Genomic DNA, 14,136 nt, shown 5'->3' on the forward strand with positions numbered 1-14,136 from the left:
CGACCACCGCCCGGGATGGTCGCTGAGGCACCCCTGAAGAGACCGGGGACTCCTGAAACCCAATTTGAAAGTCGATTTCAACATGCCCACCATGAATTATTAAACCTGTACGTCGAGTTGTAGCAATTGTTTAAATGGGGTCTCACGTTCCCCGGATGGTATGTGCAACCACAAGGTAGGCTGTAAAGAGATGAAAGCTGGTTTTCACAAGCCTCTCACAGAAAAGTAGGTGCTGGTCTCGGCACTCCCAGCCTGGACTGTGATCGCTATCGGTGCGGCCCACAGGTGGGGCTGAAGCACTCAGTGTCCTGCCCACAGCGCCCACAGCCCGTTTCCTGCTAGAGTTGTGGCCTGGCCACAACTTCTTGGCTCCTGATGCCGCTTCTCAGAGTAGCTGCTGCTCAGAAAGATGGCTTCCCCCCAACCCCGGCTCTCCCCGCTCAGAGGTGCACTCGTGCCAGGTTGATGAGCTGTTTCCTCTGAGTAGTTAAAGCTATGATTCAACTCGGTTTTGCCAGTGTCCCCGGTTCAGACAAGCATGTTGATGGCTGCAAAGAGATGCACCCACTCTGTGCCTTGCTGACAGTCCTCCACAGCCAGCTGGTCAACCACTCAGCATCAACTCAGGATGAGCTCCTGGTACCTCTCAGGAGTCTTAAGTCCTCTTAGCTCAGCAGATGCCACAGTCACGTGTACACTTCCATCCTGTGGAGGATTTGAGTGCTATTCCCCCTCCATCCTTACCCGAGTAGCCTAGAAGAGCCCTCGTACTCTTTTAACCTCCCCCGAGCCAGTCCTAAGCAGCCCTGCTTCCTCTCTGCAAGACCGTTCTAGACCCTCCTAGTACAAGGTGCCTCCCCAGGAAAGCGTCTACAGCCTCCCAAAAGTTACCTCGTCTCCCTGCAACAGGCAATTCCAGAGAGGAGACGGCACCCCTCTCTGCCCCAGCCTGGTCACACTAGCTAATTGCATACCCAGGTCAAGTCCCTGGACTGACCGTGTCTCAGGTTCCTGGGTTTACAATATGTGGGTAATAAGGTCTCTCTCTGCTTTACGAGAGTATAACTCGAATTTAATAAATGTTTCCAGCATATAATAGACACACATGGGTTGTTTCTTTATACATCTTAGACAGCTGGCTGTTCATTGATTCTCTGAAATGGACTCCACAGTGTAAGGACATTTGAAGTCATAGAAGAGAATGACATTATTCTATCAATAAAAGTTAGGTACTGGTCCTGATTGGAAATGCTTGGCACTTAAATTTTAAAATATGCACATGAGTTAACTGGCACGTGAAGACCTAATATTTGTGCTGGACATTGGGTGGCCTTGTGAGAGGGAATGGAATTCTTCTTTTGCTCCTGGATGGATTTTAAAGAAGGTAGGTACAAAATAATTTGACATTAAAAAAGATAGATCTGGGCTTCCCTGGTGGCGCAGTGGTTGAGAGTCCGCCTGCCGATGCAGGGGACACGGGCTCGTGCCCCAGTCCGGGAAGATCCCATGTGCCATAGAGCAGCTAGGCCTGTGAGCCATGGCCGCTAAGCCTGTGCTTCTGGAGCCTGTGCTCTGCAACGGGAGAGGCCACAACAGTGAGAGGTCCGCGTACCACACACAACACACAAAAAAGATAGATCTAAGCATTCATTTTGAATGACTCGTATCTCATTAAAAAGGTGGGAATCCATGTTGAGACTGAGGGATTGAAATTTTAAAGTAAGTGAAAAAGGTGTCAAGATTTTTCAAAAATAAAGGCACAAGACCAATGGTTCATTAATGTATTTTAAAGCATATATTTACCGTATACATTTCATACAAAATACATTTAATGTATTTAAAGCATACATAATAAAAAAGAAAAGCAAATCATTCTATGTATTAGAGACTATGATGATAGCAATAAAATTTCTCACGACCATATATTTTCACATATAAATCTTCTTAGTAATTAAATTCCTTTATTTTTTTTAGCCATCCAACTAGCATGCAAAATTGTAAGTGCTACAAAAATTAGATGACTTTCTTATACTGAAACTCTGATGAAAATCTCATTTTTCTTTTTTTTTTTTTCTTTTTTTGCAGTACGCGGACCTCTCACTGTTGTGGCCTCTCCCGTTGCGGAGCACAGGCTCCGGACGCGCAGGCTCAGCGGCCATGGCTCACGGGCCCAGCCGCTCCGCGGCACGTGGGATCCTCCCGGACCGGGGCACAAACCCGTGTCCCCTGCATTGGCAGGCGGACTCTCAACCACTGCGCCACCAGGGAAGCCCCTCTCATTTTTCTTTGACTTTCAGTAGTATCTACCACAGCTATTTTATTATTTAAGTTGCCTGATTTTATTTTTTTATTTTTTATTTTATATTGGAGTATAGTTGATTTACAATGTTGTGTTAGTTTCAGGTGTACAGCAAAGTGATTCACCTGATCCCTTCTTTTTTAGACTCTTTTCCCATATAGGTAATTACAGAACATTCAGTAGAGTTCCCTGTGCTATACGGTAGGTCCTTGTTGATTATCTACTTTATATATAGTAGTACCACAGCTGTTTTAAACAGTCTCTGCTTTAAATTTTTCTGGAACATTCATGCCACACCCATATCTTCTAACCAGCTTTCCAAACTTACCCAGCTCTTTCCTTTCTCTGTAAGGCTGCTATTTATCACTCACTCAGTGATTTTCATGAACAGACCTCGGAGGCCGTCAAGAAGGCCCAGTACTAAGGAGACAGATATATGTCTTCCAATGTGAAAAGTTGCAGACGTCCAATGCAGATATGCTGATGTGTTGCTCCTCTATGCTTCTCTGTAAGAATGAATCGCCTCAAGTCAATACTGCCTTCCTTTCCAGGTCTGGTTCTCTTTACACTGCTAAATAACTGACCTAGGTGATAATTAATAACAATAACAAAAGTAGCAATACCAACACTTATTGAATGTTAAGTTTGTGTCAAGAACTGTTGTAAGAACTTCATTTGTATTTATTCATTTAGTCCCCCTGTACAGTTCTTATAATTCTAATGTTACAGATGAGGAGACCGCATCACAGATGAGTTAGAAGAGTTTCCGGAGATCACAGAGGAAGCGGTAAACCCGGGATTTGAGCTCAAGTGTCTTGGCTGCCATGCTGCCTCCACCCAAAGGACATTTAAAATCTGTCATCTTTTAAAAATCAAGCAAGTAACCGTCCTTATTTGGCTGTTGAATAACTCATCTGATCTGGTACCCATCCTGCGTCTAAACATTTATGCAAAATCAACAAATGTTTTAGACCATTTTTTGGAGAGACCCAGAAAATTATTTGAATTAAAATTCGTGTCTGGCATGAAAGATTAAAAAGTTGTTTTGAGTTCCTTTTAAGAAGTTCCCACAAATAGGTCCAATTAAGCAAGCCCTCTGCAGCATCCTAGTGGGGTTTCAAGAACTGTAGGCCTGCAGCTGTAGCCAGGATACATTAGTGCACGTGCTCTGAGGCTGAGGCCCTGTCACAGCAGCTCACACCTCACTCCCTGCTCTGCTTGCAGCCCTGTCGGTTCTCCCAGACCCCTGCCCTGCACCCAGCCTCCCAGGCACTGTCAGAGGTGGTTAAGAGGTAGGGAGCTGCTGTGGGGTCGTGAAGGCACCATTCCAGTTCCTGTGTCACCTACTGGCTTATAGAGGAATGGCACTTTGTGAACTTAAAATCCTTCCGTTCAACTGGTAGCACTAAAAATCTCTTAAAGACATATCCTTAGTTTAAGGCATAAGTTATTCTGCACCGTGTGCCGTCTCACAGTTGCTGAATATGGGATTGAGCAGAACGCCTGCATCCAGTTATGGAAGAGGAAGAAACAGGAGACCCATTTCTGTTGAATTGCAGGGTCTTCTGAGAGCCCACGACTATAGCTCAATGTTTAGCCTTATCCCCGGCAACCTCATGACACGTTTCATCTTCAGACTGTGACTAGGACGTTCACAGAGTAGAGTTAAGTATTCGAATAATGCCCTTAATTATCAACAGGCTCATACACTCAGTCTCCAGAGTGCCAAGGGTTCTGTCTGCCGTTCAGCTTTCCTGAAGATCAGGGCTGCGCAAAAACGGGCAAGACTTCTGCTTCGTCTCTATATGGCTTGACTGCTTTTGCGGGCATCAGATAAAGAAGATTCTTCCAGAACCTTGAGTTATAAGACAGAGATTTATCGGCCTGCCACTTGAGAACTCTGTGGGATTTCAAAAGCTTCAGTGATTGAGGCAAGAATGTGAAGTCCCCGACTGGGGTAAATTCAATTAAGATGATTTTAATTTTCCTTTCCACTAGTGCTTCATGGAGTCCACTTTCAAGTTCATACCTGACTTCATTAGCCATATAACTTTTACTCAGGACGATGATCAGTCTTCGGCTTTTCTCTATCAATGAATGGACTTCATCAACCACAGCTGAAAAATACAAGAGGTGGCAGATTAAGAAAACTGAAAGGGTGGGCATGCGATTAAAATCATTTTGCACCGTCCTATTTTGTATTGACTCAAATTCACTAGTAAGTCCTTCTTTGAGATAAACCATCAATTCTCAACTTTATATGCCTATTCAAAAAGGAATCATCTACACAATGATATATAATGAACACCTAACGTGGCACTTTCTCTGTGCCATACCTTCTTCTAACTATTTTATGTATATTAACTCATTTAATCATCATAATGACCCTATGAAGAAAGTATTGTGATCACCCCCATTTTACAGATGAAGAAGCCAAAGCAGAGTGGTTAAGTAACTTGCCCAGAGTCACAGGGCTAGTAAATGGCAGAACCAGAATCTGAACCCAAGTGGTCTGGTTCTGGAGTGTATGTTCCTAACCATTCCATTATCTTGCCTCTTTACATGGATGGTGGAACATGCTAAAATTTGAAATAAAAGATTTTTTTAAAAATCCTGCCATTATTCTAGACCGCAGGTTGATAATTTTTTTTCCTGTAAAGGGGCCAGGTGGTAAATATTTTAGCCTTTGCGGGTCATACAGTCTTTGTCACAGCTACTCAACTCTGCTGTTGTAACTCAAAAGCAGCCACAGACCACACATGAACATATGTGTGCAACTGTTTCAGTAAGACTGGCAGGCTGGACTTGACCTGTGGATGGAAGACTGCCAACCTCTGTTCTAGACCTCTAGCCCTCCTCAGACAGAGTTCTTAGCCCAAACTAATCACAATCGAATATACAAACATTCTTTATTTTTATTTAAGAACTAAGAAGAAATCTGTTCTTAAAATGACTCCTAGAAAAATAATGGAAATATTGGGTTGGCCCAAAAGTTCTTTTGGCTTTTTCTGTAACATCTTATGGAAAAACCCAAACGAACTTTTGGGCCAACCCCAGTAAAATAAAACTGATGTAGAGTCAAGCAGAAATACTTTGTACATGACAGAATGTCTTCTTAGATACAAAGAGTGATGCACAAAAATATCACAGTGTTGAATGCATCTGACAATGTGGCATATTATTCCTTTTGAGAAGTTATCTATTATTAAAAAGTATTCTCTATTTCTGATTTGTAATATTTTCCCTTCTTAATTTGTAACCCAGGAGGGGGAAAAAAAAAAAAACCACAACTGTTTCTTATTTCCTACTCTGTCCTAAATGCCCAGCTTAGAATTTGGCACAAGGACGGTGCTCACTAAATGTTGGATGAATGAATGAGTGATGGTAACTATGAAGACATTTGTATTGCACCATTTGTGATGTGCCAGCATCCAAAATAATTTGACATCAGATTCCAAATCTCTGGAAGACTTCAAAGGTCTGGAAGACTTTCGGTAAAAACATGGAAATGTTACTAAATTTCTTTGATTTTAACTGTAATATACTTCAATATAAGTGTTATAGTCATTTGTATTCACATATTAATTAAAAAATAAAATTTCACAACTAAATTATTCTAGGAACCACCAATCTCCTTTTATTTATCCTTTGCCATCAGTCCTAATTTCTACTTCAATTTTCTCACCAATGTTAACGTGATAAAGAAGAAACATTTTCTGGTAAGAATTAACCTGTTTTATAGTCCAAAGGATCACATATTAAATTAAGAACTGGTTCTGCTGTACAAAATATCATCCAAAGAGGCATTCTTACTGTGGGGTATTTCTAGATAAATGCCTCATGATAATGATAATGGATCTGCTTCTGAGAATGGAATGCCCACTTCCTTTCTCCAAAGACTCAGAGAACTGTGAAGCCAAGTGAAGAGACCAGGTCCCCAGGAGGCCATTTTTGGAAACAGTGCAATTTTCTCATCTTCTCACTACTGCTTGTATTGATTTAGCTGGTTATTTCTGGTTTAGAGCACTACTTCATTTGTTTGTTTTTAAGCAAGCAGAATAGCCTTCTGTAAGGCTAAGCTCTTCATCTTCTAAAAGTAAAGATGACGTTAAAGATGAAAACTCCACTAGTTTTCTATCTGATATTTCCTTTCTTACCTCTTCCAGGCACCACATCCCGTTCAAATATGCATAACTTATACCCAAAATGTTTCTCCAACACCCTGGGTAAAATCTCCACGGCAAAGGTGTGCTCCTCTCCGTTCTCGGGCCGACATTCTTTTAGGTAAGACACAAAAGCATCGTATGTTTTCCCATCTAGGAGATAAGGTTGACTCTTTTAATTAGTGTGAAAATAAGGGTTTATTTAAGTACAAATCTGAGCGAAAGTTCTGAAAAATGGGAAAAGAATCATTGAAAAAGAAAAGTTAAATATAGCATCCTCACCTCTAAATGCATCAAACAGTGCGCATTAAATATGTGCAGTTCTTTGTATATTGATCATACCTCAATGAAGCTCTTAAATAAAAGAATAAAATATTTTTCCTAGAAAACAAATAATTCTATAACTTAATGACAAATTTAGCTCAAAGCAAAGTGAATTTACTTCGTTATTTTTATATTAGTAAATTAGAAGTTGTAAATGTGAATAATGAATCTATAAAAAACTCAAAGGAAAAATATGAAAATTATTTTATGACTTTGAGGGGTTCAAGACTTCATGGGAGAAGTAACTGTAGCTATGATGGAAACAGCAAGAGAACTAGAATTAGAAGTGGAGCCTGAAGATGTGACTTAATTGCACGATGAAACTTTCAATGGATGAGCAAAGAAAAATGTTTTCCTGAGATGGAATCTACTCCTGGTGAAGTGACTGCGAAGATTGTTGACATGACAACAAAGGACTTAGAATATTACATAAAGTTAGTTGATAAAGCAGCAGCAGGGTTTCAGAGGATTGACTCCAGTTTTGGAAGAAGGTCTACCATGGGAAAAATGCTATCAAACAGCATCCCATGCTACAGGGAAATCATTTGTGAAAGGAAGTCAATCAATGCAGCAAATTTCACTGTTGTCTTACTTTTAAAAATTCCCACAGCCACTCCAACCTTCAGAGGCCACCACCCTGATCAGTCAGCAGCCATCAACATCGAGGCCAGACCCTCGAAAAAAGACCCAACAAAAAGATTATGACTTGCTGAAGGTTCAAATAATGTCTAGCATTTTTTAGCATCAAAGTATTTTTAAGTTATGGTATATACATTGTTTTTTAAGCATAATCCTATTTTACACTTGATACACTACCCTATGGTGTAAACATATTTTTTTATATGCACTGGGAAACCAAAAAATTCATGTTACTAACTTTATTGCGATATTAGCTTTATGCAGTGGTCTGAAACTGAACCCACAGTATCTACAAGGTATCCCTGCACATTAAGAAGTCTTCCATGTAGCACACCACTATCAAGAAAGTCAAAAGCACACCACTATCATCAAACTGGGAATCATATTTGCCTTTTATATTATAGACAATAGGCTAACCTCCCTAAAACGTAAATAGCTGCTAAAAATGAGCAAGCAAAAAAAAAAAGTCAACAACCCAGTAGAAGCATGGGCAAAGAATATGAATGGGTACTTTGAGAAAGGAAACACAAATGAGTCTTAAACACATGAGAAGTTGCTCATACTTTTGCACAGTAAGCAAAATGCAAGTGAAAACTACACTTCGATACCCCTCAGATTTTATCTATCCGATTGGCAAATATCCAAAAAGGTTGTGGGTAAGGCTATGAGAAAAAAATGTACTCCTGTCCTTTGAAGGTGGTAGCAGTAGAGAACTATGGCGTGCAAATTGGTAATATCCATCAAAATAACAACTGTATCCACCTCTGCACTTCTAGTAATTCCACTGTAGGGAATTTTTCCTTCAGTTACACTGCACACATATGAAACAATAACTGTACAAAAGTTATCCACTACACCATTTCTGCAATAACAAAAGGTCTTAAGCAACCCAAATGTCCATCGCATGGTGACTAAATAAACAATAATACATCCACAGAAATAAAACTCTGTGCAACCCTAAAAAAGGAGAGATTTTATAAACTCATATGGAAGGGTATCCAAGGTATAGTGCAGCAAAGTTCAGAATAGGGCACATAGCGTGCCAAGATTTGTCTTTTAAACAGGAGTGAAAGACGATTCTCTACTCATATTTGTTTGGATATACTATCAACGTGGGATGGGGTGGGAAACAGGCATGGGACAAGTATACATGTATAATTTCTAAGACTTCTAGTGTTTGAACTATGTATGTCCTACACACACACACACACACACACACACACACACACACACACACACACACGGAAACAAAAGCAAGTGCAATGGATTAGATTGATTTTTTAAAATCTGGTAGCTATTTTGAATCTTGAGGACTTCTAGTCACCTGCAAAAATAGAGATACTGAGACAGTCACCAGGTAGAAGTTGGAGTAGATGAAAAGTGGCAGATCTAGGGGACTGGAACTCAGGTCATTTGGTGTGCACTTCAAGGTTCTTACAAGTACATCATGCAGCCTCCTTTGCCAGGTTAAGATAATGAACCAAAATACAATTCTTTTTTTTTTGGCTTTGCCGCGTGGCACATGGGATCTTTGTTCCCTGACCAGGGATTGAACCCTTGCCCCTGCATTGGAAGCACAAGAGTCTTAACCACTGGACGGCCAGGGGATTCCCAATTCAATTCAACTTAAATGACCTTTATTGAGTGTGAACTTTGTAAAGGCATGAGATGGCGTGTGAGCGATGACATTCAGACACGCAGTCCCTGGGCCTAACCATCTCACAGGGCATTTAGAAGGACACAACACACATGCATGAAACAATTAGAGAACAGTTTTTGGCAACAGATAAGTAAGCACAAGAAAAAGTGGCCCAGACAACATTCATAACAGACCATTCTTTCAGATCAATTTTTCTTGTGGAAAACTTCTACCGCCAATATGCCTACAATATAATCAAAATGAGGTGAAGGTTAATGTTTATTTATATAGCTTCTTAATAAAACTGTAAAATAAGAAATCCCAGCATGACGACATTCGTTACCTGTTAAGGTTTCATCTCTTCCCAAGAAATGTCTATAAAATAGAACCAAGTCAACTCTATAAATGGCACCCACGGTCACTAGGCACACGATGACCACTGAGATCAAAACAGCTACGATCATTCCTCTAGTGAAGATGTGGCGGGGGATGTCAACTGGGTCTTCTAGAAAGAAGAAGAGAATGGGAAAAGTTAGAGAAATCTCACCAGCATCTTTCGCCATCACTCTGAGGTGGTCAGCTTTTACCTTTAGCACAAATCTACTCGTCTACCCAACACATTCCGTTGAGTTACTCTACAGTCCTGCCTTTAGTCTCCAGTGGTGACCTCTCTGCTCCATAAAAATGTGTACAAGGGTATTCAGAGACGTGAACAGAAAGCATTCCAAGGTAGTCTGTCCACACTTTTGGAAGCTGGATCTCTAGGATGATAAGACACTAGGATGAAATTCGGAGGGACCCACACCTAAACCTCAGCCAGCGGCTTGGGGACATATATGGAGGCACAGAACCTTGAGAGAGCAAGCACCGAGCTGAGTCTGTGTGGGCTCCAGCCTGGCTCCATCATCTACTTTGTATCCTAGGGAGAGTCACTGACTCCCTAACTCTTAGTATTTTATCTGTACACATAACACAGCTATCAAGCTAGTAAGATTTTCTCCTTCACTTATAGGGTTGCTGTTTTGGAGGAGGGTTAAATATTACTCATAAGTAGTTGACACAGTGCCGGGCACTCAGCTCTGAGAATTTTTGTATATTTTTATATGAAAGTGTCCTTTGAGAAAAAAAATCACATTTCCTAGATTGATTCAGTTTGTGCTCATTATGGACAACATAACACAGAGGAGTATAAAGGATAGAATAATTGTTTAATAACCATCCCACAGTGTGGCAACGGCCACCGCCAACACGCTAGTACATTTCCTTCCAGGTTTTGTTTTTTTCCCTGAAAACATTTACTTAGTTGGAACCCTCCGGTGCTCACTCTTTATTTGTTGACATTATATTATGAGCATTTCTCTAGGTCTTTAAAATTATAATTCATACTATCTCAGTATTTAGATCGACTGAAATTTTTCATAAATATACATAACGATGCAATGAACAGAGGCATAAACCCTTATCTATGTTTCTGATTATTTTCCTAGAGTAGATTCTAATGGAGGTGGGATTTCTAGGTCAAAAAGAGGAAGCATACATAAAACTCTTGCCATCTTGACACAATTTTAGGGATTATCTTTCCAGTAAAATTAGTTATTAGGATGCAAGTAAGCAATGATCGTTGCTTAGTAAGCGAACTCTGAATAAAGGCAGCCCCTGGGGTTCCTGCATCTCCGAAAGGCTTGCATATCTATGGCTGTGCTGCACAAATACACACACTCTCTCACGTTGGCCCACACACTCCTCCAGGGATAATGGTGGAGTCAAAGACCCTATTCCCCACACAACATTTGTGAGCCCAGCAGAAGGAAAAAATGATCAGGGTAGAAACATCTATGGCAGAGATAGCACAGCCATGCATTGATCTAGGACAGTTTACAGAACTACTTCTGAGCAGCTCCTGAGTCTGTGGCCCTCGGTTGGACTGTTTTGGTGGAGGACGGAAGTTGGACCGTTTTGGTGGAGGATGCCCTCCATCAGGTAGGCACTGAAAAACTCTGAGTCCAGTGATGAGGGCCATCAACTAACTGTCCACTTGCCAAGTCCAGGGACTAACCCAAGAGAGGGAAGCCTAAGTTAGTCTTTGTTGAACGAAAGACCACACCCAAGGGCCCCTGTGCCCAGGGCCCAGCTAAGGTAGGGTGGAGGCGGCAGCTACTCCTGGACCACTGGCCTCATCCTGCACCAAGCTGAAAACTTTCCTCCTGTTGTTCAGAGTGTGCCAGAGCTGCCCGGACCACTTCCCCTGTGACTCTCACCCACCAGCATCTCCAACCCTGAGCTCTACCTACCTCCCCTCTCTGGGCCCCTGGTTGCTACACAGGATTGGAATATGATTGAGAGCAAAAGAGTACACTTGAGGTTTTCATTCTCTGCTTGGAATCAGGGCACAGGGGATTGCAGCAAGGGATGGGCACCAGCTCTGCCACCGAGCGCCTGTGACACAGGGCAGACCCTTCACCTCTCAGGAGCTTGGTTCCTGGTGCGTGAGATGAGGAAGTGATGAGCTACGACAGGTCTCTCAGCTGCAACATTCTAGGTTTCCACAAACTGCCAAAGATAAAATTTCTCACACCTTTCTTCAGTAAGATGAAGCTTTTGGTGTCTATGCCTCCCTCGCTGGCTGCAGTGCAATTATATGAAAAGTTTAGATTGTTTTCATTAACCTTCTCAATTCTCAGTATTTTTGAAGCAAGCCATTTGCCTTCTGAAGTCCTGTAAGAGAGGAAAATGGTTTAGCAACAGGCTTTGTGTCACTGCCAACAACGTTACCCATGAAAGAGGAATTTCTATGTGCAAATACATCTGCACAAAGACACGGCTCTGTGGACTCCAGGCAATAATCCCCTTCTGGTGGGTTCTCTTCAAGTGTGAGCCCCCTGCTCCCCGGGGGTCTCAGCCCTCCTGAGACCATCTGGGGACGGCGCTGTAAACTGCCTAGAATTAAAATGCCTGGGAGGTAACGATGCTCAGTTGAAAACACAAGAAAATATTCTCTCTCTCAATTACAGGCACACTTCATTTTACTGGGTTTTGCTTTATTATGCTTCGCAGACACTGCACTTCTTAAAAATTGAATGTTCGTGGCAACAGGGTATCAAGCAAGTCTTTTGGTGCCATTTTTCCCAACAGCATTTGCTCCCTTTATGTTTCTGTGTCACATTTTGGTAATTCTCAAACTTTCACATTTTTTCATTATCACGATATTTGTTAAGGGGATCTGTGATCAGTGATCTTTGATGTTACTATCATAATGGTTTGGGCATTTACTTTAACAATAAAGTGTTTTTAATTAAGGTATGTACATCATTTTTTAAGGTGCAATGCTATTGCACACTTAATAGACTACAGTATAGTGTAAACATAACTTTTATATGCATTGGGAAATCAAAACGTTCATGTGACTTGCTTTACTGTGATATTTGCTTTATTGTGGTGGTCTGGAACTGAACCCTCAGTATCTCCCAGGTGTGTCTGCGTTTCCCCCTGTTCCTCCTGTCCTGACTACGCAGCATTCCCCCCTCTGTGAAGTCTCCACCAGCTGTGACAATGCTGCGGATCGTTAATACAGACGCAGGTTCTATCAAGTTTGTCCTTGCAGTCCTAATGATCACTCTTCTTTGGTTCAGCATTTAAAATAAATTAAAACCACTCTATTCTCAGACACCCCCAAGTGCATGAGAAATGCCAATTAAGCTGCTCAGCGAGGGTCAGAAAATGACCGGAGGCCACCAGGAACAGCCACAGCTCTCTTTCTCTACCAAAAGGGCTCAAGCCGCCCTGTCCCTGATGCAGGGCAAATGCTCTTGACATCTGCCTCCGGCTAGTGGCAGGCTCAGAAGGTGTGCGGTGAGCCAGCACTCCCGGGTGTGGTCGCTCGCCTGCCAGGCCCCTCGCAGCTGGGATGTGGTGCCCACCGTAGCCTCTAACCATCTCAAATGCATTTTAGAAGTCATAATTCTGTACAGAAGTCACCAACCCAGAAATATCAACCATCTAACATCAATGTAAAACCCACCAAGAAAGCACCAGAAAAACCCACTGAGAAGCCAGAATAGATGACGTAAGTTCATGTACCCGGTATAAAGAAAGATTTAGCCTCGCTTAAGCCCTTAGTTTAGCTGAAGCTCCATTTCAAATAAGTTTGGTGAACTGGCCTTCTGTGCCTCCAGAGATTAACAATGGATCATGAGAGGAAGGAAATGCAGGAATCCAGAGGGGGACAGACGCTGAGGACAAGATAAAGTGGCAGGATAGCCACGCAATCTAGCTGAGCCAACACTCCATGAGCGCTAATCACGCAGCCGGTTCTGGGCGAGGGTATAAAAAAAACCTCCCAAGTGCAGCTAAGGTGACAGACACCTTAGGACCACTGCTCACTAGGACCTGAGTGTATAGTTACCTTAATAATGACAGTAGTGACCCAAAGCCATTCAGAAACATGGCCTAGTGGCCGTAGGCTTAGCATGTTTTGTTTTAATAAGTATAAGCATTCCTTAATATAGGCTATTTAAACTAGATGGCATTTGGAAGTTTTTGCACCAACTCTGCCTCCTAGATATTTATATCTCACCATTGCCCTGTTTGCTTTTTATAGCTGTTCTCAGTGTGTTTCTAATGTCCGTTAACGGACTCTGACAGGAAAGTGCTGCCATAATTACGATCAGTGTCAATGGACCAACAACGAGGTCATAGGGCAGGAGACTGGTCATTTAAATTAGTATTTTCTTGGGTCATCACTTACATCTGACAATCTTTGGGGACCCTTCTGGACTTGAGAAAATTGCTCACTTCTCACCTTTAAGAAAGATTATCCCTGTAGGGAATGTTCTAAAAAGAAGCGCTGAACTATCTCTAAAGAGCAGGAAGCAGTGTCTGTGTCAGCATGTCTCACGCCCAGCAAAGAAATCCACCCACCCCACTCCCCCTGCCACACACACAAAGCTGTCTTCAGAGGGCTATTTCTCTCTTTGTGATTTCTGGTTGTTCTCAAGTATCTCATAATGAATTATTTTCAACGATCAGAACAAAGAAAGCTGTGTGTGTAAGCCAAGTACAGGGCATAGATCTGG

General features: G+C 42.0%; 2 protein-coding genes across 6 annotated transcripts in view; both read right to left on the reverse strand.

The window, feature by feature from the left end:
* The window catches only part of IL18RAP (interleukin 18 receptor accessory protein), a 51,609-nt gene extending 48,894 nt beyond the window's left edge, over nucleotides 1-2,715 (reverse strand). The window contains exon 1 of the mRNA XM_059079123.2: nucleotides 2,628-2,715. The gene's annotated coding sequence lies outside the window, so the exon portion shown is untranslated. The remainder of the gene's footprint in view (nucleotides 1-2,627) is intronic.
* The window catches only part of IL18R1 (interleukin 18 receptor 1), a 40,098-nt gene continuing 27,756 nt past the window's right edge, over nucleotides 1,795-14,136 (reverse strand). For 3 of the 5 annotated variants that reach the window (XM_059079120.2, XM_067007037.1, XM_067007039.1), the window contains 4 exons: nucleotides 11,640-11,779; nucleotides 9,408-9,569; nucleotides 6,457-6,615; nucleotides 1,795-4,416 (listed from right to left, as the gene is read on the reverse strand). In XM_059079120.2, coding sequence (XP_058935103.1) covers nucleotides 4,061-4,416; nucleotides 6,457-6,615; nucleotides 9,408-9,569; nucleotides 11,640-11,779 — 817 coding nt within the window. In that variant the 3' untranslated portion in view covers nucleotides 1,795-4,060. The remainder of the gene's footprint in view (nucleotides 4,417-6,456; nucleotides 6,616-9,407; nucleotides 9,570-11,639; nucleotides 11,780-14,136) is intronic. The other 2 variants (XM_059079122.2, XM_067007040.1) reach the window with 1 other exon arrangement.

The sequence above is a fragment of the Kogia breviceps genome, chromosome 11 (assembly GCF_026419965.1).
Source record: "Kogia breviceps isolate mKogBre1 chromosome 11, mKogBre1 haplotype 1, whole genome shotgun sequence".
NCBI lineage: Eukaryota > Metazoa > Chordata > Mammalia > Artiodactyla > Physeteridae > Kogia > Kogia breviceps.